The 26,174-nt window shown below is 38.0% G+C and overlaps 1 protein-coding gene across 16 annotated transcripts in view; it reads right to left on the bottom strand.

Annotated features, from left to right (window-relative positions):
* Nucleotides 1–26,174, bottom strand: part of EIF4G3 (eukaryotic translation initiation factor 4 gamma 3) — a 348,214-nt gene that overhangs the window by 139,145 nt on the left and 182,895 nt on the right. For 10 of the 16 annotated variants that reach the window (XM_040229501.1, XM_040229499.1, XM_040229495.1 and 7 more), the window contains 4 exons: nt 19,464–19,643; nt 18,578–18,692; nt 9,401–9,498; nt 7,441–7,563 (listed from right to left, as the gene is read on the bottom strand). In XM_040229501.1, coding sequence (XP_040085435.1) covers nt 7,441–7,563; nt 9,401–9,498; nt 18,578–18,692; nt 19,464–19,643 — 516 coding nt within the window. Of the gene's footprint in view, nt 1–7,440; nt 7,564–9,400; nt 9,499–18,577; nt 18,693–19,463; nt 19,644–20,559; nt 20,581–26,174 lie in introns of all 16 variants that reach the window. The other 6 variants (XM_040229503.1, XM_040229502.1, XM_040229500.1 and 3 more) reach the window with 1 other exon arrangement.

Consider the following 26,174-nt stretch of genomic DNA (forward strand, 5'->3'; position numbering starts at 1 on the left):
GGCAGGTTCAATCCTTTCGTTGGGGAAATATGATCCCGCAAGTCACAGGTCACAGCCAAAAACAAAAATAAGAACAGATCAGGGAAATATAAAGGTCTGAAGAAGACCCAGGAATATTTCATAATTCAGTAAATAATTAAAACATCTAAAAACAAAGGGTCAGTGAAGAACTATTCAGTAAATAATGAAACAAAGAGACAAACTGTTTGATTAAAAAAAGAACAAGAAGAAGAAGAAGAAAGTAGGCCCCAAATCTCATTGTATGCATCAAAATAAATTCCACGTCAATCAAAGATAAAGGTAAAATAACCAAACTTAAACACTGCTCATTTTATTATCTTTGATGGCAAAATCTTTCAAAGTTTCAGCCTCACATCATCAGTTACTTATTAAAAACCAGAACCCTGTGAACAGATTGGGGCGGGAAGGAAGGCTCAAGAGGGAGGAGATATATTTGTGATTATGGCTGACTTGCACTGTTGTTCAGAAAAAAGCAACACAACACTGTAGAGCAACTTTCCTCCAATTAAAAAACAAATTAAAAACTTATAAAGAGAGGAAAAAAGATTTTTAACTTATATATAACAGAAGGCTTCATTAAAGTTAAAACACAATCATCAAACTAGAAAAAAAATTACATATGGCAAAGGGATTTCTTTAACATTTAAAGAATGCTTATATATAAGAGAAAGATCATCACTCCAAAAGAAATGTGTACAAAAGACATGAACATAAAATTCATACACACACAAATAACCACTGAACATCAGAAATTTTAACTCCACAAATCAATCAATAAAAACTAAGTGAGGTATTATTTTGAAATCCATCAGTAAGGCAGCAATGTAAGGAAATGCGTATTCTCTTACACTGCGATTAGGAGATTACCTGGTACATTTCTGGAGGCTATGATCCCAAAGTAAAGTTGTTCATCATAGCATAGTTATTATTAGTCATAAACAGGAAAGAATAAGAAGACATATCAATTAAATAAACTAGGGCACATCCAAACAAGGAAATACCATGTAGCCATTAAGAATTGTAACACCTATAATCAAATAAGAATATTCTGCATGATCGCTGAAAACACAGTACTTATACAATGTCATAGGGACCTCCCTGGCAACCAGTGTTTAAGACGCAACACTTTCACTGCCATGAGCTTGGGTCCGATCCCTGGCCAGGTAACCAATACCTCACAAGCCGAGTATCTGACCAGCCAAAAAAAAAAGTCATGAATAAACCCAAATATATTCAACTTTACGTAGGAAGGTAGCGACACACAGACAGACAGACAGACACACACACACACAGATGTCTGAAAGGATATTCAACAAAAAGTTAACAGTTAACTCTTTGGTAATCAAATTAATGGTGGCAATGTCTTCCGCTTTACTACTCCTTTCCAAAGAAGATTTGTAATTTTTATACATACAAAATGAAATCACTGTAATTTTGAAAATACATTATTAGTAGTAGACAAAAGATTAAACCTGATCGTTTTTTGAGAGCTCTTACAATACTTCCTGTGATACCCTACTAAACATCATGGTCACTTCATGACTATGAGACGCAATGGAACCGTTCAATGTCTGGCAAAAAGTGGCAAAGGACAGGAATTTTCCGACACATGTAAAAATTCAAGGTACACTTTCTTTATAACCAAGATTCAGATTTAGTATATCTGGTGTAAAGTCATACCACTCTTAATAACAAAGGCTTTCACAAAATTTGGTGAAGCCCTATGAAGAAATACAGTTCAGAAGAAACTAAAGAATCATGTAAAATAAAATTTGGGCCTCACTGGTGGCTCAGGTAATAGAGAATCTGCCTGCAAGGCAGTAGGCTGGGGTTTGGTCCCTGAGTCAGCAAGATTCCCTGGAAAGCAAATGGCAACCCACTACAGTATTCTTGTCTGGAGAATTTCATGGACAGAGGAGCCTGGTGGGCTTCAGTGCATGGAGTTGCAAAGAGGTGTACATGACTGAGGAACTAAGCACACGGTTTTCGTATAATTGAAAAATACTATTTTTAAGCCAAAGTGAAGTGAAGTCGCTCAGTCGTGTCTGACTCTTTGCGACCCCATGGACTGTAGCCTATCAGGCTCCTCTGTCCATGGGATTTTCCAGGCAAGAGTGCTAGAGTGGATTGCCATTTCCTTCTCCAGGGTATCTTCCCAACCCAGGAATTGAACCTGGGTCTCCCACATTGCAGGCAGACGCTTTACCGTCTGAGCCAGAAAGGAGGGTACTAATGAGAAATTATTAAAGATGAAGAATGATGTGATTTAATTCAATAACCAGGATCTTTATTGCACTCATCATACTCCAGTAATCTTGCCTGAAAAATCCTACAAACAGAGGAGCTTGGCGGGCTCAAGTCCAAACGGGCTACAAAGAGTCAGACACAACTGAGCACCTTTACTGTAGTACCATACCATACCATACCATACCTGAGATGACAAAATGACATTTTAAAACTTAAGAGTGGATTTATTTACATTATATAGGTATTTTCAAATTCTTTATGCAAGAACTTACCTACTTAGTATACTTACAAAATGAATGTTATCTAAACATTAGAAACTAACTTTGGTTAACTGCTACTGCTAAGACTATAAAAGTGAACTAATTAACAAATGGCCAGATGATTTCCAGGTATCAAATTCATAAGAAGCTATTCAAAAGACTGAATAACCCGCTGACTTTGGTAATTTTCCCAAAAGACAGGAGAGGCTAATATGTGCCAGCAATAAATAATCTTTCATCAATCCCTACACTCTATGACACAGGACTCTCCCTCAAGTAATAGCTGTGCTTCATTTTAAGAGTACTTCTTATTAATAAAACAACAAAAAAAGAAAAGAACAAAAGGGAGTAGGGAGAGGAAACAAAGCATATAGTTCATTTTAAATTTTTATTGGAAGGAGACAATTCTGGAACACTTGCCTATTCAATCAGCCCTCAGTATCCATGGGAGACTGGTTCTAGGACAGCCTGTGGATAACAAAATTCTCAGACACTCAAGTCCCTTACATGAAAGTGTGTAGTATTTACATTTAACCTCCCATATATTGGGTTGGCCAAAAAGTTTGTTTGGGTTTTTCTGCCTGGAAAAACTCAAAACAATTTTTTTTGGCCAATTCAATACTTTAAATCATCTCTATATTACTTATAACACTTAATACAATGTAAATATTATGTAAATACTTGACAGTGCATGGTAATTTCACCGTCTGCTTTTTGGAACTTGCTGCAATTTTTTTCTGAATATTTTTGATCCCTGGTTATTTGAATCTGCAGGTGAAGAACCTGTAGATAGGGAGGGCTGACTATGCAACACTATGGATTTATTTCTACCCTACAGAGTCCAAAGCAACTTTCAGGAAGTAGCACGTTTCTTAATATGAAGATGTTCCTTGTGCCTTACTGCTACCAACAAAGGGATACAGCTGGGAGACTCTGAAGGACTGATTCCTTAGTATAATCCCTCATTTTACATGATAAAAAAAACAGGCGGTTAAAGGACTTAGCATTCTGACCCAAGGTCATAAATCTTGATGACAGAGTGGAGACCAGCATCAGGTACTCTATTATTCTATGACGTCCATATAGGCACCTGTCTGTACACTACGATCATCGGAATAGGCACATGGATACAAACATGTACACACTTTTAATACATCTGAGACATTAAATTTGAAGGAGTTATTCCACAGATGATTTAAAAACTTAGGAAACAGGAATATTTAAATGCAATCTACTCTTCAGGACAAAAACAGAAGCAACAAAAACCTGTTTCTCCTTTCCATTCTCCTCCTCCAACACAGTTTCTCTCAGTTAACTCCTCTAAGCTTGCTTGTCTGCCAAAATCAAACTCATTATCCCCCTATTCAAAACCCATGTCTATTTCATGTTATATTTTACTATAAATCCCAGAATCTAAGCTTCAAGAATCACCCCTGACTCTTCCCTCTTTCTAACACCCAGGGGAACCATGCAATGTGTTTACCTGGACCGTACTGGTTTCTGCCTGGTGTCCCAGCAAAACGATCCACAGCATCCCCATTCATTTCTAAAACTGCCCACATTTAGATGATAATTTATACAGTCACCATTTTTATAATCCTTACTTTCTTAGTAACCAGTTGCTGAATACTTCTCTAACTGACTTCTCGTTCAACTGACTTCCTAATTTATCATCGGGAATGATAACAGTCTTCCTTCACTCAATCTCCCATCATCATGTGCCTTCTTGTATATGGAGCCATTCTGCTAATATACCCTTCTCTCTCTTTCCATCTTGTGAATACCAATCTGGGAACTCAGACCAAGTGGCATTTCTGCTGTGAAGCCTTCAAGACACCTCCAGTCATCTTCTGTGCCTCCTGCAATAACAGTAATTGCAATGCTAGTAACGCAGACAGACAGAACAGACTTGTGGACACACGGGGCGAAGGAGAGGCTGGGATGCATGGAGAGTAGCATGGAACACACACCACCATATGTGAAAGAGAAAGCCAGGGGGAATTAGCAGTATGGCCCAGCAGAGCCACACCGGGACTCTGTGACAACCTAGAGGGGTGGATGGGGTGGGAGGTAGATTCAAGAGGGGAGGGACATATGCGTGCCTATCACTGATTCATGCTGATGTATGACAGAAACCAACATTATACTAGAAAGCAGTTACACTTCAATTTTAAAAAAGTAACATAACATTTGTTGAATGCTCATTATGTTCTGAGCTTAAACAATTTTAAGTATTTACTTAATACTTATAATAACTCTATGAGGCTTTATTTCCCTCATTTTTGAAAATGTGGAGCTTAAGTTTTGGAAGATTAAGTAGTTTGGCTAAAGTTACAAAATTAAGCTATGGAATCAGGACTTGAAACCAAGTATATCTGATTCTAACCCAAAGGCCCTGCCCGATAGTATCTCACCTACACCAACCATCATGAATGGGTTTCTCTGACCCAACACATTTGAGTTTGTGCTGTAACTATGACCCACTTGGTCACCTTTGTGCTTTAATGCTTCTCAGTATATCCTCACAGGAGGACCGGTCAAGATTCAGCAAGTATCCTCTATTTACCTTAAAGAGACTGGGATGACCTCAATCATAGCAAAAGGGCTTTTGCTATTTGCAACTGTAACTCAAAGCAGGAACTCCGTAAGGCCACAATCAATATAGTGTTTGCTATTCAGTCATAAAGTCTGAAACAGGTTGTCTCATCTGCAATCTAACTAACTAGAATGTGATTCAGGATCTATTTAGAATTAGGCCACAGCTACAAACAAGCAGTTTTACGCAAAATCTAAAGGGTTTATTTGAGTGGCACAGTGCTATTTACTGGTAGAACTGGGCTGTCATTTAAAACTTGCAGATTATTTGCACAGAGATTTCTAGCTTCTTTTGAAACTGTAGGTCAACATTTTTACATGCTATAACAATTAGGCATTAATGACTGCTTCCCTTAACTGGGGATTATCCTCTCTTACTCTGTGTGTATCACTCTATGAATTCCTAAAAAATGAAGGCAAGTGTCAGTTGCCATCATCATGCTTGTGCTCTTGCTGTTCTTAAGAGGAAAATGAAGTATTTCTAGTTCATATGTCTCTTAACGGGTTATTTATCCATTCCATGAATTTCATGCATTTGGAAAGACAGCAGATTGGTAACTGTGTATTTAAATGCAAACTAATTAAGTAATGCTTCATGATGATATTACAGCTCAGAAAGAACTACCAACATTAGAATAATTGATTGATGATCTTTATCAGCTAAAAGTGTACATTCAGTCGGCTTTATGATGATCCAAACACACACATTTATATTCAGGCCTGGAGAATGATAAAGAGCAAAAGGATGCCCATGACTAAGGTGAGAGAGATAACCAGCAGAGGGTACGATCAAGCTCCGTAGAACAAAAAGAAAAAAACTCACAGGGAATTAAAATGTAGAAATACATGCTCTAGTTGAGAATTTAAACTAAATAGTTTGACAACAACAATATTTTAACTAAAGTTGGAAAATACAGACCAAAATTGAATGCCCTCTATGAACGAATCCTAAACTTTTGCAATAGGATGCTCCTAACAGAGCACATAAAGTAGATTAATTTAAATGTGCAAATGTTGCTGCTTCCACATTCATATCCAGGGACAAGACTGAGTCTCAGCCCTATTCAGTCACTCCAGATTTGGAATATCCCTGGGGAAATAACAGAGCATGGGAAAAGGTTCTATTAACAATCATCAATATAATCTCACAATTCCTATACCTACGTGGTTACACATTCTACTTTGCTAGATGATGGAAGATAAAAGTCAGCCAGACAGTATCATCATGTCCAAGTAAAACATGTCATCACACAAAAGTCTCAGGTTTGAGGCTTATTCAAAGTTCATGTATTTTCAAGGGGCTCTAAATTTAAACATGTATTTATGGGCTCTTTAAAGAACTTTTTTTTTAACCTGTACAGTACTACTAAAATCAAGTCAACAGTCTGTCATTGTGAAGTGCCTTATATTTGATCATCCATATCACTTGTTTGTAAACTGGGCTCTCAGGAGTACCTCACCATTCAGCCGCAAGAGGGAGAAGCAAGCAGATCCCTAGACCTTAAGAACATTGGTTACGTCTGTTCTCTATATTGTGAAAATTTGAAATCATTCTCCTCCTCAGAATGGTTTAGCCTAGTTTAAAATAACCTAATGATGAAATCAACATTCTGTCAAACTTGGGGGAAGGGGGATCCATTCTCTATTATAGCCTACTAAACCCCAGCTCCTCCTGGAATGCCTTGATGTCTAAAAGCAGGAAAGTGAGCTCTTAGAAGATCACTGATAACCACATTCTGCAACAGGAACAAACAAGTGTTTGACAGAACTTACTAAAAACCTTTGTAAATAATTAGAGAAGACACCTTCCACTCAAGCTCATTTATGCAGGACTTAAAAGTAAGAGGTTTACCTGTAGGACATTTAAATATGCTCTGAAAAAAACACAGGCAATCATCTCAAACAAAACTGTTCAGTGAAGAAGTTTAAATTCTCTAATTTAATGTTTGTATTATCATAGTGTGTAGCATTTAATTCCTAAGACTCCATATTGGAAATATAAAATGCTCATTTAGCGATGAGGTTTCCATGGGAATGCAGCTCCTTTTGGTGCCCAGCAATAATTAGGAAGAGGGGCCACAGCTATGCTCTGAGTGTGAAGACAATACAAAGAAACATTACCAATAAAAATTTGGAAGTTATAACAGTTTACAAAGAGAAACAAACATGTCTGTTTAAAAATCATTTAGATATTCGAGGCTATGAGACAACTGATGGAAAGCAAAAAAGTACAGTCAAGTGGCTTCAGAAGAAAAGAGTTCAGTAGAGGTTAGTGACAGATACACACCATCACCCATCACGGCATGCTCTCTCTTACCTGAGGAGGAGTAGGTGTAGAAGTGGGTCTCCCTATAGGTGGAGTAGGATTTCGGCTGCCACCTCCAGACATAATCTCCTCTGTTATGTCTTTACCTCCCTGGTTTGGATCCCGAATTCTTATCTATAAGGTTATAAATTAAGACAGCATATTTACAGATGGGTGTCTACATAGTAGATTTATAGGAATATGATGTATAAAGGTGCAAACTGGGAAACCTGTCAAATATCAAAGCTGATATCTGACTTGATTTGAATCAGAGAACCACAGGGTGTCATTCAAAGGAATTTAGGCCATTCGCAGTGGCTTGAACTAAAGTAGCACAACATGAAACCTAGTTGGATGAATTTCTAGGTCAAAAAGGGAAACTATTAACATTTATCTTTTAAGCAATGCTGAACTGATTTTATTTGTAATGCTTAACGTAAGACAAAGTTCATAAAATATTTGTAAAATATGGAAGTTACTCTCTAAAGTTTTAAAGGCCTAGATGGTTCTCTAGCAAAGTGAAAAATATTCATATCCTAGGGCAAAGAAATAGAGGTTTATGTTGCAGATAACCTTATATATATATGTAAAGATGCTCAATGCAATGCTGTTTTTTTTTTTCAGCAAAGACAGAAAGATCTTAAAGACTGATCAAAAACATGGTAGTTAAAACTTTATATTACATCCTTACAATTAAATAACAAACAGTAGTAGAAAAAATGAGACTGCTCTATACATACTAATATAAAGTGACTGTCGAGATGTATTGGTAAATGAAAAGATACAAGATACAGAACAATGTGGATGGTATTCCTGTAATTTTGTGAGGGCCTATGTTTACAGACAACAGTGGAGAAGGTACTATATGAAGATGGAACGCCTGGGTCTAGGCCTTTTGTCCTGGGACAATGCTGAGACATAAAACCCGCTTCTGCTCGTCATTAAATCCAGAGCTTACGAAGCCATCCATGGCTTCTTCAGAATTTCGAAGAACTAGTAAAACCACCTGAACCTGGAAGTTTTCTAGGGAAGAGGTTTAAGATTTCTACTATCAGTTATAGAATCTTGTTTCTACTATAGTTTTATGTACTATTTTTCAATCTATTTGTTTTCCCTTCTTCTTCAGTAACAATATATTAATACTGTTGTCTGTTTTCATTGCTTTTTTTTAAAAATTAACTTTTCTGCATTCTAAGAATGTTCAAGTCCTACATCTACCATGCTGTTTCAACATCTCCAAAGCATGAGTTTTCACCTGTAGTGTCAAGATACACTAGCATGTTTTTTTTTATTATGACATGTGCACAAGCAATTTGTGTCTGATTAGAAAAAAAAAATTCTGAACCTAATTAATTTTTATTAAATGAGAGTAATTTTAAGATGTCACTCACATCTATTTTAGCTGTGTGATCTGAGACACTCTTGTAAGATTCGCTCATTTGTGTTCTGATGTTTTAAAAGCCTGCAAGCCTCTCTTCTATAAAATATTCTGCAGTGCATAGTTCATATTGCTGTACCCTAATTCCCTTAGGCCTGATTGAATGGACAGAGGCAAAGCTTCTGTTAAATTTATTATAAACAATTACAACACATTTTCTAAATTCTGCTTTCTGTTTCTTAAATCTGCTCCATCAGAAAGATTTTCCTCGTTGTCCTCAGTACTCTATTTTCTCTTGTGCTATTTTCCCCCTGTCAATTCATGACTAAACCTTCCCAGTTCTAGAGCTGGATGGCAGTTAGCATAGCTAGCTTAGCGCATGTTGAAAACTGATATTAAGCAAAGGGTATTTGCACCATCTCGTTACAGGCTCATACAAATCCTCCAGGTACAGTGGAGAGGATATAAGGGAGGAACAAAAATTAGGCCTCATCTGTGAACTGAGGTGAGTAATTAGTACAGGTGTAGGTAGACTCACTTGATAGAAAATGGACATTCAATTTTAAAATGAGAAAACTAATAAGCGCATCTTACTGTTTTTTTCTCTCTCTTGGCTGGAGGGGGCTGCTGCTGCGCAGGCACTATGATAGGAGCTGACTGGTACACTGGCTGACTTGGGTAGAAAGGCGTTCCTAAGGAATCAGAAAACAGTGAAAAAGCATTCAGTTACTTTGTCAACCACTATACGACTGGTAATGACACCGTGAATCTAGACAATTAGTTTTAAAAATGTAAAAAAACAAGCATCCTTCTCACTTATCTCTTTCCCCTAGCTCACCCCTTCCAGCTACTGAAGTGGTTAAAGAATGATTGATTCCCAGTCATAATCATATTTTCTTTTTCAGCTTCCACTAGAAAAAAACAATTAAATAACCAACTCCTGCAAACTGACACCAGAGTTACTGCTTAAAAAAAAAATCTACTCTGGGTGCTCACTGCCTCTAAACGTAATTTTCAAACAAAGGTTTGTGTGAATATGTTCTGCATGTGGGTTTGGTCAGGGACTGGATAATACAACTCATCATCTTGTGGGCTGGGGCGGTCTAGTTCTTCTCTCTACTTGCGGAGAACCACCGCCACAGGGAGCCATCATAAAGGCTTGAAGAATGCTATTGTTGGGGCTGTAAAAAGGCTGGTAAAAAGCAGCCTAAAGCCCAGACACTTAAGGATCCAGGGCTTCCCTTGTAGCTCAGCTGGTAAAGAATCTACCCACAATGCAGGAGACCTGGGTTCAATCCCTGGGTTGGGAAGATCCCCTGCAGAAGGGAAAGACTACCCACTCCAGTACTGTGACCTGGAGAATTCCACCGACGCTATAGTCCATGGGGTCACAAACAGTCGGACACAACTGAACAACTTTCACTTTCACTAAGTATCCAGGTTCCACCTTTCTAACTACATTTTCTACCATTCTCAAACTCCACACCTTTGCTCCAGGGACAACCTATTCCTATCCCTTATGTACATCAATCTCAACATTGTTCATGCCTTTGAGTACACTCATGCCTCAATGAATCCTTTTTAGCTTTCAAAACTTTGACTATTATCACAATTACTATGAAACCAGAGTACTTATAGTAGAGGTGGTAAGAAGGGGTCAGATATTGGATATTTTTGAAGACAGAGCCGACAGACTTGCTAATGGATGGGATGTGAGTATGAGAGAAAGAACTGTCGAGGAAAATTCTTCAGGTCTTTTGTTTGAGCAAATGGAAGAATAAGGTTCTATTTATTGTGTTATTTATGTATTTATTTACTGGGATGAGGAAAAGTAAGACTTTAGGGCAGAAAAATCAAGAGTTCAATTTTGGACATGGAAAGTTTTGAGATTCTTATCAGACTTTCAAACCAAGATATCAAATATACAAAAAGAGGTTCAAGTCTGGAGCCAGAAAATAGGTATCCGTTTTGGAATTAGACTATATGGACAATATTTAAACCACGACACTGGGTAACCCAGGAAATGAGTACAAACAGAAAAGAAGCCCAAGGACTAATCTTTGAAGCACTCTATGTTATTTATTTTTTTAAGTAGTACTACCGTTTTTTTTCTTTTGGCTGTGTTACATGTCTTGTGGGATCTTAGTTCCCCGATCAGGGATTAAACCTGGGCTCATGGCAGTAAAAGTACAGAGTCCTCACCACTGGACCACCACAGAATTACCAAGGCACTTTATGTTGATTATAGGCCATAGATATGAAGAAAACACAGCAAAAGAAATGAAACAGAAAACCAAGGCAGCGGCTGAAGTGAAGAAAACAGTCTAAGAATGGGCAGAGCGCTGAACCATGTCAGATGGTCAGGTAAGATTTCAGTTCAGTTCAGTCGCTCAGTCGTGTCCGACTCTTTGCGACCCCATGAATCACAGCACGCCAGGCCTCCCTGTCCATCACCATCTCCCAGAGTTCACTTAGACTCACGTCCATCGAGTCCGTGATGCCATGCACCCATTTCATCCTCTGTCGTCCCCTTCTCCTCCTGCCCTCAATACCCCCCAGCATCAGAGTCTTTTCCAATGAGTCAACTCTTCGCATGAGGTGGCCAAAGTACTGGAGCTTCAGCTTTAGCATCATTCCTTCCAAAGAAATCCCAGGGTTGATCCTCTTCAAAATGGACTGGTTGGATCTCCTTGCAGTCCAAGGGACTCTCAAGAGTCTTCTCCAACACCACAGTTCAAAAGCATCAATTCTTCGGTGCTCAGCCTTCTTCACAGTCCAACTCTCACATCCATACATGACCACAGGAAAAACCATAGCCTTGACTAGATGGACCTTAGTCGGCAAAGTAATGTCTCTGCTTTTGAACATACTATCTAGGTTGGTGATAGCTTTTCTTTCAAGGAGTAAGCGTCTTTTAATTTCATGGCTGCAGTCACCATATGCAGTGATTTTGGAGCCCAAAAAAATAAAGTCTGACACTGTTTCTACTGTTTCCCCATCTATTTCCCACAACGTGATGGGACAGGATGCCATGATCTTCGTTTTCTGAATGTTGAGCTTTAAGTCAACTTTTTCACTCACTCTCCTCTTTCACTTTCATCAAGAGGCTTTTTAGTTCCTCTTCACTTTCCACCATAAGGGTGGTGTCATCTGCATATCTGAGGTTATTCATATTTCTCCCAGCAATCTTGATTTCAGCTTGTGTTTCTTCCAGTCCAGCATTTCTCATGATGTACTTTGCACAAAAGTTCAATAAGCAGGGTGACAACAGACAGCCTTGACGTACTCCTTTTCCTATTTGGAACCAGTCTGTTGTTCCATGTCCAGTTCTAACTGTTGCTTCCTGACCTGCATACAGATTTCTCAAGAGGCAGGTTAGGTGGTCTGGTATTCCCATCTCTCTCAGAATTTTCCACAGTTTATTGTGATCCACACAATCAAAGGCTTTGGCATAGTCAATAAAGCAGAAATAGATGTTTTTTTTCTGGAACTCTCTTGCTTTTTCCATGATACAGCAGATGTTGGCAATTTGATCTCTGGTTCCTCTGCCTTTTCTAAAACCAGTTTCAACATCAAGGAGTTCACGGTTCATGTACTGCTGAAGCCTGGCTTGGAGAACTTTAAGCATTACTTTACTAGCGTGTGAGACGAGTGCAATTGTGGGGTAGTTTGAGCATTCTTTGGCATTGCCTTTCTTTGGGATTGGAATGAAAACGGACCTTTTCCAGTCCTGTGGCCCCTGCTGAGTTATCCAAATTTGCTGGCATACTGACTGCAGCACTTTCACAGCATCATCTTTCAGGATTTGAAACAGCTCAACTGGAATTCCAGCTAAGGTTTAGCATAATGAAATTCACTGGTGACCTTGACAAAAGCGGCTTAGACTGGGGTGGAGTGTACATCCTCATTAGGGTGGGTTCAGTAATGAATGAGATGAAAGAAAATGAAGACAGTATAGATAGCTCTTTTTCTTATAAGCTTTGAAAGGAAGTAGAAAAATGGGCTACGGGTGGACAAAAATATGAAGTAAAACAAACCTTTTTTAAGAAAAGATGGGAATGAAACAGTATACCTGTATACCTGTTCCAGCAGACGGAGAAGAAAATGATATTAACAGGAAAGACAGACAAGAACTGCAGAGTAAACAGCCTTAAATGGTTATATACATACATGACGGATGCATAAGGGATGGCTCGCCTTTAGCAGCCAAAGTAACAAGAAGGAGAAATGTGTACTAAGGTGGTTAATACTGGTAAAAATCCTTGGTACTTTAGTAAAAAGTCAAATAATGTAGCTCTATTATCACTGTCATTATCGACGACATCACCATCCCACCATTATCATAATAATCTTCAAGTGGAAAAGTCTTGGAAGCACTATGATTTTCAGTATCAGAACTCTGCAGGTATCAATCGTCTTTGAGAATCAGATTTGGAAAAGAACTAAACAGGGCTGATCCAAGAAGCACGACTAGGATTCGAATAGGTTGTGTGTATGTGTGTGTCGGCTGCTCAGTCGTGCCTGACTCTTTGTGACCCCGTGGATTGCAACCCATCAGGCTCCTCTGTCCATGGAATTCTCAAGGCAAGAAGACTGGAGTGGCTTGCCATTCCCTTCTCCAGGAGATCTTCCCAACCCAGGGACTGAACACGGGTCTCCTGTATTGTGGGCAGATTCTTGACAGTCTTGAGCTACCATGGAAGCCCTCTGAATAGGTTAAAAGACAAAAAACACTTTAGCCATCCTCTAGTACTGAGCAAAGAACTATCAAAGTAGAACTCAAATAAGCAATTCTATGCTACCACATTACGTCACTAGCTCCTAAAGTCAGAAAACAACACCCTAAAATTGGTGTCAAATGCTGCTTCCCAAGCAATACAATTTGCTCACCTTGCCATATTTTTTAAGCTAAGTGAAATAAGATCCAAAAGGTGAAAGGTGAAACATTCCTTAAAAAAATCAGACTCTACTAATGAAATATTTTCGAGTCACCACGACTGGGGCAGAGGCTGATGTACAATATATGTATAATAAATACCAGCTGAATAAATCTGAGAGAATAGGATACTCTCCATATGGTGGCGGTTAAACACTGAATTAGTAAGACAGTTAGTTAACTGTAGACTCCAGCAGAGCAGGCCTTCTGCCCTGGCAGACAATAGTTTTATTTTATAACCTAATCCAACCTCTTACATAGTCAAAGACATTTAAAAAACATTTATCTATTCTATTAAAAATGTAAATCACTTCTGCATGCACATATGAGGCAAATTACTTAATGTTTCTGGATCTCTTATTCATGGAAGAAGGTAGATTTGTCTACATCAGCAGGTCCAAATCCAGCTTAATACCATTTGTTTTGTAAATAGAGTGTTATGGGAAGATACCTACAGACAATACTTTACTTTCTATGACTGACTGGCTTCCCACTACTGTGGAAGAGTTGAACAAGTGCAGGAGATCTGCGAAGCCTAACCTATTTACTATACACAGCCCTTCAGAGAAAAAGCTTGCTGACTCTTATTTTATCAGTGGTTCTCCGAACCCTGGTCTATACAAAAGTTGTCAATAATATATGGCAATATTTATGAAATAATAACCACAAAATACACACACATATAACTATAGGCTTGCCAACCTGGACACTATTGGAAAGGACTGTTCCTGTCTTAAAATTATTTCAGTCCTATTCCTCTGTTATTAAAGCGGGCTTCCTACATGAAATAATACAATAAATAGCAGTTTTATTTAAAAGGCTTACTGGCAAAACTTTAAATGTAATAGTTACGTATGTTTCTTCCTTTATTTTACTTTCTATTTATTTTACTCCCCCAGGATATTGAAAGAGCTGGGGGAAAAAAATCAGACTTCTTCTCATTGGCAAAACCCCAAGCATAAACACCACACAAATTAATTCTGAAAGGCAGGGGGAATAATACCTCAACATCTACATTCCAGAAAATACCTAGCCCAAATGTCTTCTTTATTGCAGGTCTTCCAAAACCTTTCAAAAATCTTCAATTTTCCATAGAAACAAAGGAAATCTAGTGGTTATATATGTAGGTTGGCACATGAAATCAATGTACCCCGTACTATACCCATCATAATAATTCTGTGGCATATAACCGCATCACTGACCACAGCACTGCTGCTTTGCAAAATCACAATCAAACTGAAACTTGATGCCAAAAGTTACCCACCTACACAAACCAGGTGGGACAATGACTCCCTCAGCTCTTAAGAACTGAACCAGGTGCCCAAGCCCCCACAGAGACTCAGGAAAAGAGTAGAAAGAAGATGACAGAAGGAAAAGGGAATGACAGGACGGAGTGAGAAAGGAGGAGAGGATACCAGTTTAAAGAGAAAATGGGGCCGCCCACCACTGCAAATTCTCAGCCCTTTTTTTCTTTCTCAACATCATTCCCACCATTAACCACATCGTTTTGCTCCCAAAAGTGTATTTTTCACTTTGGGCAATCACCAAACTAGGGTTGACCTGGAAATAACTTGTCTCCATGAGGTATTTTTCTGACATAACAGGTATCAGAGTATTTAAAAAACACCGACAAGAGAAAAATTGAAAAGTGACACTGAGCAAATACTAGTCATTAGTTATTTTTCCCTCAACACTGTAGAAACACTGCAAAAACTATACAAAACTCTATGATCTTAGTTACTGAAATTCAATGGAGCTAATATTTTTGAGAGTCACTATTCAAGGTTTAAACCAAGCAGGGGGTAAACTGTTAGTATGATGGAGTGAACTCCGTTACAGATGAAGAACTAAGAACTCTGGGGTGCGGGGAGAGGGCCTAGTCCAGTCACCTCACAAACTCCAGCAGGAGGGCAAGAGTGAACAAGTCTTGGATTCATTCCTAGCCAGTTCAGGTAAAAGAAGGTCCTCTGCACTAGAAGAGAGGACTCTTGGCTTTGGAACACAGAACTAGGATCCTGTCCCTACACCTACATTTACCCAATGAAAAAGGGAGGCACCAGAATCAGAGACAAATTAAGAAATAGGACTGGAAAGATAAGAGAAGGGGAGTTTCTAAAAAGAGGAAATAGAAGAGAATGTTTATGTTTCAAGACCATAAGACCATGCCAGCTGACATAAAGCAGTATAGCAGAAGGACCAATAATTGATGGGAACCATTAGATTACAACTTTTGATTCTGATAAAAGCATATTAACCAGTGATAGGTTTTAAAATGAAAATGTCTGCCCAAATGACAAAATAAGAACCTAAAGTTCTATCAAAGAAAAGATTAATTATGATTTATTCTTAAAATAGAATAAATGTAGCTTGAAATTCTAAACGTGATGAAATGAAGAGATGTCCATGAATACATTATGAGATGGTGGTGAGAAAATCAGAAAGTTTTAGAACATTAAAAATAGTCTATGTCCATCTGCACTAAAATTATTTAAAACAAATGAAAAAATATATATCAACCTGTTAAATCATTATTTCTTTAGGGAGTAAGGAAGGAGAGAAACTGACTACTTCAACTTTTTATGTCCTATCTATATTATTTGTACTTTCCATCATTGGTTACTTTCATAATGAAAAACTTTTAAATTGTCTTTTAATCTTAAGGAAACTAGGGAAATAGTGTTTTAATCTAGGTGATAAACTACCTACTCAATGTCTTCTTAGATCTAAGTAAGAATTTCCTGGGGAAAAAGATTATCTGCCAAAAGGAACAGACATTAACAATATCTGAAATATAACTACACCTCAATATACTGCATTTTTGTAAAAATAAATATGGTTTATATATAATAGGAATAAATAAAACCAAAATGTTGTAATACTGTATGTATACATCATCAAAATATTTCCCTATTGTTAAACTCATCTATATTGTTTCCATATATACTACAGTAGTAGTATTAAGAGCAAGAAAGAGGCCTGGCACAGACTTATAATAATGATGATATTTTGTGAGTCAGAAAGTCATTTATGTGATCTGTAAATAAATAGTAGACTAAAGTTCGCTGAGATACTTTTCAAAATGATTCTATAAATTCAAAGATATACCTGCATTCCTTTTGCAACTTGAGTTTAAAGAAGAAATACTATTAATTTTACCATGTTTACTGTGAGAGATAATCTCATCTTGAAGTTTTTCTCTTCAATTAATTCAAGATAACAACAGCCAATTTTACACTTCAAAATAATTTTCAGAGCAAGTACAAAGTGTACCAGTACAAAGACACTAGACTTGTATGAAACTGTGTCTTAAAAGTTAAGTTCAAGGGGTGTACAAGTACCTCAACAGTGCTAGCAATATTCTATGTCAAAGCTGAGTAATGTGCACATATAATTTTCCTTTAAAATATATGTGTGAGTATGTTCATTATTCTGAAAATATCATGTATTTCTTAGTGAAAATACCACTTAATAAAGTCATGTTAAATAAACATATATCTGAGACATATAATGAAGTTATAAAGTATACCATTTTGAAACAGCAGTTTCAAAGTAATAGGAAGGTTTTCCTTTTGTATAAGAAGTAAAGTTAGGTAAACACTTGGTTGCTTTGCCTATTTTACCTGAAAACCTAAGGTAAATCTCCTTGGGTTATTCTAATACCCACAGATTATTCTATAAAGGTTAACTGAGGAACTAATCCCAATGTTAGGAAAATAGTTAGTGGATACATGTTTTTCTATGCCAGATAACCATCTTAAAAAAACAAGTTAAAAATTTAATATTTCCTTCCTATAATGGAGAAGATTGATGTTTACTGATTCTTAAAGTTTAATTTTTCTAGTATTCACTGATTTTATCACTTAAAATTGGCTTTCTATGGAATAAAGCAAGTGTAGGATGTCATAGATGCTTACTGAATAAGATAAGTCATTTTTATTACTCCTTTGTTCACTGGTTCACACACCAAGTATAAACAAGGTGCTTGCTTTTGTACATTGAAAGTACTTGTAGTTTCTCAAGGCATTTTCACTTAACTAATTCTCAAAACCTCCCCATGACACAGATATCACCACAATTCTGCACAAAAGGAATCACAGGTATTCTGAGTTAAATTCAGGCATCCCATGTGTATTCTCTAAGTGCCTGCCAGTCACTGTCCTCGAGGTACTAGGGATAGAGCGGATAAACAAAACAAACAAAATGCCCTGCCTTCGTGAATATCCCATTCCGGTGGGAAAACATCAGCAAATGTTTTGGTAAATGATGGTAAATGCTTAGGAAAAAAGAAATCATGAAAGGGAGATAAGGTATATTTATGCATTTAACAAAAATCCAGTAAAAATCTAGTAATGATGAGCTGGTAGGAGACATCAGATTGAAACATGGGCTCTTTCAGGACAGAATTACTAGCTCCTTCAGAAAGTATCATTAACTAAATACATTTCTATACTACTCTTTCCTTATACTCCACTCTCTTAAAACAAAGCTTTCAGGTCAGAACTGTTTGCAACATTTTGTTTAAAAATCCTTCCCTGTGGTACAGATGGTAAAGAATCTGTCTGCAATGCAGGAGACCTGGGTTTGATCCCTGAGTTGGGAAGATCCCCTGGAGAAGGGAATGGCAACCCACTCCAGTATTCTGGCCTGGAGAATCCCATGGACAGGGAATCTGATGGGCTACAGTCCATAGGGTGGCAGAGAGTTGGACACAATTGTGCGCTAACACTTTTTCACTTTTACACCACCAAATTTCACTATCAAAACTGTCCTGCTACACAACAAAAATGGAACGACCACAACAAACTAGCAGAAATTGCTCAAATTTTCACACTTACCATAAGCACTAGGGAAGTCCCCAGGTCCTGGCCCAGGATAAAAAGGACCTGGTCCTGGTGGTTGAACCGGGTACTGTTGTGGTGGCCCAACATATGGAGGGCCACTGTGACGGTACTAGAAGAGAGGAATTACAGACACTAATAAATAACATGAAAGTAGCTTACTATGGAAAAATAAAGGGGTGGGTATGTGTGTGTGTGAGAGAGAGAGAATTATTTAAAGGAGGTAAAGTCACTTTGTTAAACACATTCAAAATGATTGCTGTCCATTAAGATGCAATGAGTAGATAAACAACAAGGATTTACTGTATATACAGAGAACTAAATTCGGTATCTTGTAATAACCTATAATGGAAAGGAACTAAAAAAAATGAATATATGTAGGTATAACTGAATCACTTGCCATACATCTGAAACTAACACAGTACTATAAATCAACTATACTTCAATTTTAAAAAAGATGCGATGAGGATGAAGAAAAAGGTGCGCCTTATGAACAGTCATATAGCAAATTAGAACACAGGCAGGTATCAGCTCACTGAAGAATTATTTCAGGCTGACAGCTTTCAACGATGCTGAACAACATCACTGGACAGCTAGTTACTGAGTCTACTTTAGCGCAACTGACTATGGGTAAGGGACTGGGGAAAAGATAGGATATAAAAACAGTTTCTCTATCACCTTAGAAAATTTCAAGAGATGAAAAAATACCTGCTTACAATATTATGAAAAACGACAAAATGGCTTAGACTTATATCCAACAAAAAAGTTCACACATCACTAAAAACCGATGCCATCAACCATCCTCCTTGCTCCCCCTGGTGAGAATCTGAGTTAATCCCCACGCTACTACTGATGGACCACGTAGATGTGAGAGATACTTTACCTGTGGTATACAGTACTGAGGACCCTGGGGCACTGGGTACGGCATGGGCAGATGGTTAACCATCATGATGTGCTGATTGGCCTGATACACTGCGGTGGGTGTCTGTGCACCAGGACGAATGGAAGGACTGCTGTTCGGGATGGTAGCTCTAGGAGGCTGTATTTGAGGCCTCTGGAAAAACTGAGGAGGGGAGAAAAAAAAATTTATTTATTTATTTATTTTTACAAAAGGCAGTATATAAATTTTACTACCGTGAGCTTTCTCCTTTTCTCCACTAACAAAAATCTTAATAACTTGAATTAATTTTTTTGTGAATACATTTCACAAAAAAAACATTCTACATGAGGCCCAGCCACACTAATTCAAGTTTTGATCAACGTTGTCACTCATTTAAAGACAGCAGGGCAGTTTCACTTTTAAAATGCAGTCTCAACTAACTGAAACTAAAAGTTCTATGCCACAAATGATTAATGTGAAAACGTGCGGTAAAATACAACAAAAGGGGTAGTTGGTATCTCTCTCAAAGTTGTTCTGCTGTATTATATAAAAACATTCTTGCTTTCATGAAGAGTTGATGGCTCAATATCAATTTATTAAAAGCTAAAGTAGTCCCCTAAAAAAATACCAGTCAAGTCATTTATAAAGCATTTAGAATAACAATAACAACAAAAATCTGTCTGGACATTAAAATTTTCATCTCAGTTTTTCAAGGTGAAATTAAATTAAAATTATCTGTGAGGGTGTCACATGCTATAACAGGAAAAGCCTTGACATATAATAGGAAAAGCCTTCATTTTGAAAACAGTGGCAATCTCATACGGAACTGAACCCAGTTTTGCTCTCTCAAACAGTTTGCGATAAAAGTAGAAAATCTAGACAGGCTTGAGAATGGTCTAGAAGGAACTTTCAAATGGCAACCAGTACTTGTGGTTATTTATGGTTCTCACTGCGGGCTTAAAAGCCTTGAAACAATATACCAATAGGAAATTCCCACTGTGAGTGCACGTACTCATCAGCACACAATCAATCTCACTCTTAAAACAATAATAAGGGAATGGAGAAATAAGGAGGCCATGCAGAACCAGTAGTTTGTTACCTGGATGGGTCTGAATCCTCCCTTCAATTATGAAGCAAGAAAGCAGCGGGAAACAGAAAGAAAGCCAATGGAAAAGCTTACAGGTCAGTAAAGGGGCAGGACATAGCATGCAGCTCAGCAAAAACATCTTTCTATTCAGTAACCATAGGAGGCGAAGGAAGATTAGAAAGCCAGAATGACAGTTCTCCACTTGAGAATTCAAGGGCACATGGAACTGAAGAATCAAATGACATTTAATCAAAGTAAATAAATCCAGAGGCAGAAATATTCTAATAGTATAGCCACAAGTCTTAACAGCTTGGAAGGAAATGTCTGCTTAGTGGACAAGCACAGCTGGAACCACTGAAGACTATTCCTGGCTCTCATGGACTCCCGTGATATGATGCAGCGTTAGTTATTTAGCTAAGACCTACTTTTCATCTTGAGTAGAGATGAGCGTTAACAGTAGGAGTGCCATTTGGTTACTTTCAAGTTTGAGAAAGTCCTAAGAAATACCTAAACTTGTCAACTTTTACCTGACTCCTTATGACAGAAACTTGTTCTTTTCAACTAACTAGGTATGTAAGAGGCCACCTACAGGTTTTAAATGGGAAATACAGTAGTAGTCTAAAAATGTTCAGCTCCAAAATCTCCCGAGTTGTCTTATGATTCCAGATGTGAGTGTTGCTACTGGTCCTAATAAAGGCAAGTGTGACCTTTGGGCCTGCTCAGGTTTCATCATGTCCTACTCTTGAGTATCAAGCTACCCACAGGTGGTAGGAAGTAACTTTTCATCTTGTGGTGAACTGGAAGACCTGGGATCCAGTGCCCAAGGCTTATCCCCATTCAGCCCTCATACCCCAGGGCAAAGAAAACCCTAAAGAGAATAAGGCACAGACAAGGAACAGGCAGGAAGGTACAGCAGGAGAATGAAGTGAATGGGGAAAACTAGAGAGTAGTGGGTGAAGATGGAAAGAGAATTTGAGAGGCAAGGGTGATATATACTGGGCTGGATTACAGAGACAGTAGTCTTCAAATTATCTCTACTAACACAAGTTTTGGTGACAGACACAAGAATTTCTGTCAATTAAAACCAGGAACACTGGACTAGTAAACTTTCCATGCTAGACTTCACTTCTCTTAATTACACAGTAGACAGAATCTACTTTTCATCAACAATGTGAGCTGTAAACAAACTTTAGGAATGAACCTAAGCGTTTTTTGTAACGCAGTATATGTATCAGGAGCCACAAAGCTGTTACAAGACTCAAGGAGAGCAGGGTCATTGATCTGGCTCAATACATCGAGCACTCCTAGATGTCAGGCACACTGGATACGACTAATTCTGTAAGATTCCCTGCCATGAACTCTAGAGGGCAGCCAAGACAGAGAGAGGATCAAACGGACAGATCCACTGTGGCTATTACCAACCAATTTTGTCAAAGTACTTACTGCCTTTGAAGACACATGGTGTTATGGGGAGGTAAGGGGGCCAGAGGGAGAAAAGAAATTATTCCACTAACTTACGCAGAACAAGAAAAATAGATAGAGGTTCAGTTTTCCCATAACCACTTTTCTTACCACTATCTTCTACCTGTTCTGCTGGAATTTTTAACCAGCCTATCTAGAATAACTGAGATTACATTTTACTCAAGGAGATTTCTGAACAGGATAAGACTGTTTGCTTTAGCTCTTTTGAAAGAGAAACAAACAAATGTTTCTAATGATACTCTTAATAACATATACCTGAGCCAGTAAAAGACTAAATTTGTGTTTATGTGGACATACAATATACTTTTTTTAAAATAAACTAAGACTTCAGCTTTGAAACTAAAAAATGTATTAAACATGCACACTAAATAACAACAATAAAGATTCATATAGCACTTTCCGTTACCAGGTACCACTCTCAACACTTTACATATATATTAAGTTAATCCTCATTACAAATCTCTAAGGCAGATACTATTATTAACACCACTATTAGATAGATGTATGAGGAAACTGAGGGGGATGGGGGGATTAGTAACATCCTAATGGTCTCCCATGTATAATTTAAACATAATCAGGTTCTGAGGCTGTACTTGTAACTGTTAGACACTCTACCTCTCATGAAACGGAATATCCTTTGTAATTTCAAACATGTGATACGTCAGTCAGAAGAATTCTTTTCAAAAGCTGAAGGCATGTGCCAGGACATTTATCAAACTACACTAACGGGTAGCACATCAATCATAATTGATTACTGGTAACAAAAACACCCCATCAATCACTTCATGAAAACTCATGTATATCAGTCAGGAAACAAATTTCTTCTTCCTACAAGACCCTTAATTCTCTATTTCCTTCAGAGTTACCGAAACTTGTTCATACATTTTTTTAAAATCCCTGGTACATTTAACAGGCCTACATTTACTCAACTTTACTGCACTAAGATTTTTACAATGACAGGCTACTTGGATCTTGTTTCTTCTTTAAAAATAAAACCCACATCTCTCTGTCTGTCTCTCTCTCTCTCTCACACACACACACAGAGGAAAAGGTATAATGGCTGGACATGCAAAGAAATAAAAAGATATGGATTCTCCTCCCTCTTGACCATTCAACTGTAAATACAGCATTAGATTTAACAGTGGACAGGCATGGCAGCAAACCATAGGTTAGTGAAAAGTGTGGATGTGAACAGGCTTTCCCAAACTGCTTGCAATGCTTCTGAATACTTTTTCCTCTCCACTGAGTGCTGAAGAATCATTAAAAGAAGCAACATGTCCTGTTTCTGGAAGCACAGTACAGGCCATTTAGTCTAACCATATACCTAAAGTTTGAATCTCTGAAATGACATGCCTTTGGGGTTATCAGACTTTAGCAACTCAACACAGTTCCACTGTGTTGTTAAATGTGAATTCTGACACCACAAAAGTTCTTCCTTCTACTGGCTCCAAAGTTTCTGAACCACCTATCCTCTGGTCTGACATCTACCCTCCCAAAACTCACATCGAAGTCAAATCCTTCCTCTCTGTAAGTGACAACCTGCCACTGCTGGCAACTTATCACTATTTTTTGTTCCAGGTCAATCACCATTCTGCACCCCTTGTCGTTCCAACTAAGATTTTTAAATTCCCTGAAGAGCTTACTCTTTTCCCCTCAATTTTCTCCCATTGCTCAAAGTTCTCAAAGTAGAGAGCTGAATATAAATATCCAGGTCTGCCCAGAATGTGCCAAGCCCTCACTCAATAAATATCTGCTGCAGAATAAAGGAACAATATCTCTCTTTTATTCTGGCCAATTATGCTTCCATTAATGAACAAGGATCACAGGAGCTCCTCTGTCAAAACATTTTACTACCAATTAGTACTGAGTTACAATCATCTTAAACTCTTTAATCTTCTTTATACATAACCTGGCAATAAGTCATGCTCTTCACTTCTCTGTGTACTCTTACAGTTGTAATTTGAATCTCATATAGGAATCAAGTGTTTTATTCCTTTGAAAATTTATCTGGCTAATTTCAACTCATCATTTCAGATTGTATAGAATCTTCTGTATTCGAAATATGTCATGCAATGTCAAAACTACATCACCATCAGCCAATCAGCAGGCAAGGCATTAATCCAAGTCACTGATAAAAATGCTGAAATGAGACAGGCAAGGAGAGAAGAACCTTGTACAATGTAATACCATCTGCAAGCAATCTGTTTAGTCTTCCGTCTTTCACTAGTATGGCCCACTAGTATGCCAGGAAAATGGGAGAGGAAGAGGACAGTGCCATTTGAGGTGATACTTTGGGTAGCTCCAAAGGGCTAGGATACATTGAAAACGAGAGGCTGAATTTATAGGGGACTCAAGATTGCAAGATTGCTGACCTTCACAGAAACACTGTAGAATCAAAAAAGAAAATGTTACCTCTGACACAGTATTTATGCCTTTACCATAGTTTCCTGGCCAACAACATCTGTCATATTGCTTTTTGAAGATGATGTCCATTTCTCTTTTTTTTGGTGTGTGTGTGGGGGGTTATTGGGGGGTGGGGTATGTGCTGTGCAACTTGCAGGATTTTAGTTCCTTGACCAAGGACTGAATCCAGGCCCCTGCAATGAAGCCAACCACTGGACCTCCAGGGAATTCCCAAGATGCTGTCAATTAGAATATAACATTTCTTATGAATTTGTTCTCTAACATCATCAAAAGACAAAGACATCTCTTAAACAAGAAAAACTATATAATAATCAGAAATTCTTTGAAAAACACCTATTCATTTTCAGCAATTATAAAAAACGTATTCAGTCACATTAGTTCTTCCAACGTCTAAAACCACTGAGTACTTATTAATTTGCAAAGCAATAAAAACATATCAAAACTATGCTTCTGAAATCCCTAGTTTTTTGCATAGTTCAACCTACTGGAGGGATAAACAGATTCTCAATTAAGAATTTTTAGGTTAATATCTTTTTTAAAAAAAGCATGCAAGGAAAAATAATAGTGTTATGATTTTCTGATGAGATAGAAAAGACAAGTGGTAAAGAGTATGGCAGAAAGTGAAGAGGAGCTAAAAAGCCTCTTGATGAGAGTGAAAGAGGAGAGCGAAAAAGTTGGCTTAAAGCTCAACATTCAGAAAACGAAGATCATGGCATCTGGTCCCATCACGTCATGGGAAATAGATGGGAAAACAGTAGAAACAGTGTCAGACTTTATTTTGGGGGGCTCCAAAATCACTGCAGATGGTGACTGTAGCCACGAAATTAAAAGACGCTTACTCCTTGGAAGAAAAGTTATGACCAACCTAGATAGCATATTCAAAAGCAGAGACATTACTTTGCTGACTAAGATTCATCTAGCCAAGGCTATGGTTCTTCCTGTGGTCATGTATGGAGGTGAGAGTTGGACTGTGAAGAAGGCTGAGCACCGAAGAATTGATGCTTTTGAACTGTGGTGCTAGAGAAGACTCTTGAGAGTCCCTTGGACTGCAAGGAGATCCAATCAGTCCATTCTGAAGGAGATCAACCCTGGGATTTCTTTGGAAGGAATGATGCTAAAGCTGAAGCTCCAGTACTTTGGCCACCTCATGCGAACAGTTGACTCATTGGAAAAGACTCTGATGCTGGGAGGGATTGGGGGCAGGAGGAGAAGGGGACAACCCAGGATGAGATGGCTGGATGGCATCACGGACTCGATGGACGTGAGTCTGAGTGAACTCCGGGAGTTGGTGATGGACAGGGAGGCCTGGAGTGCTGCGATTCATGGGGTCGCAGGGAGTCGGACACAACTAAGCGACTGAACTGAACTGAACTAAAAGAGTCCACATAATGGGATATCATTCAAGTACGAATCAGATGTTCTGCTGACTTACAACAATTTATAATGAAGGTTATTCATTTAAAATTCTTTGTGTTTTCCTGCACATAGCCTATATTATCAGATAATTTAGATTTCACCAAGAATTAGGAGATTAGACCTAAGGAATTAAGCCCTATAGCTGAGCTGTTCAATAGGCAGCCACTAATCATATGTGGTTACTTAAATTAAAATTTAATTAAAAATTCAGTTCGCAGGCCACAATGCATAATTCAAGCATTCAACAGCTACACATGACTAGTAGCTGCCGCAGTGAACAGCACAGATACAGAAGATGGGCCTCA

Source organism: Oryx dammah, unplaced genomic scaffold (genome assembly GCF_014754425.2).
Source record: "Oryx dammah isolate SB20612 unplaced genomic scaffold, SCBI_Odam_1.1 HiC_scaffold_27, whole genome shotgun sequence".
In the NCBI taxonomy this organism is placed as follows: Eukaryota; Metazoa; Chordata; class Mammalia; order Artiodactyla; family Bovidae; genus Oryx; species Oryx dammah.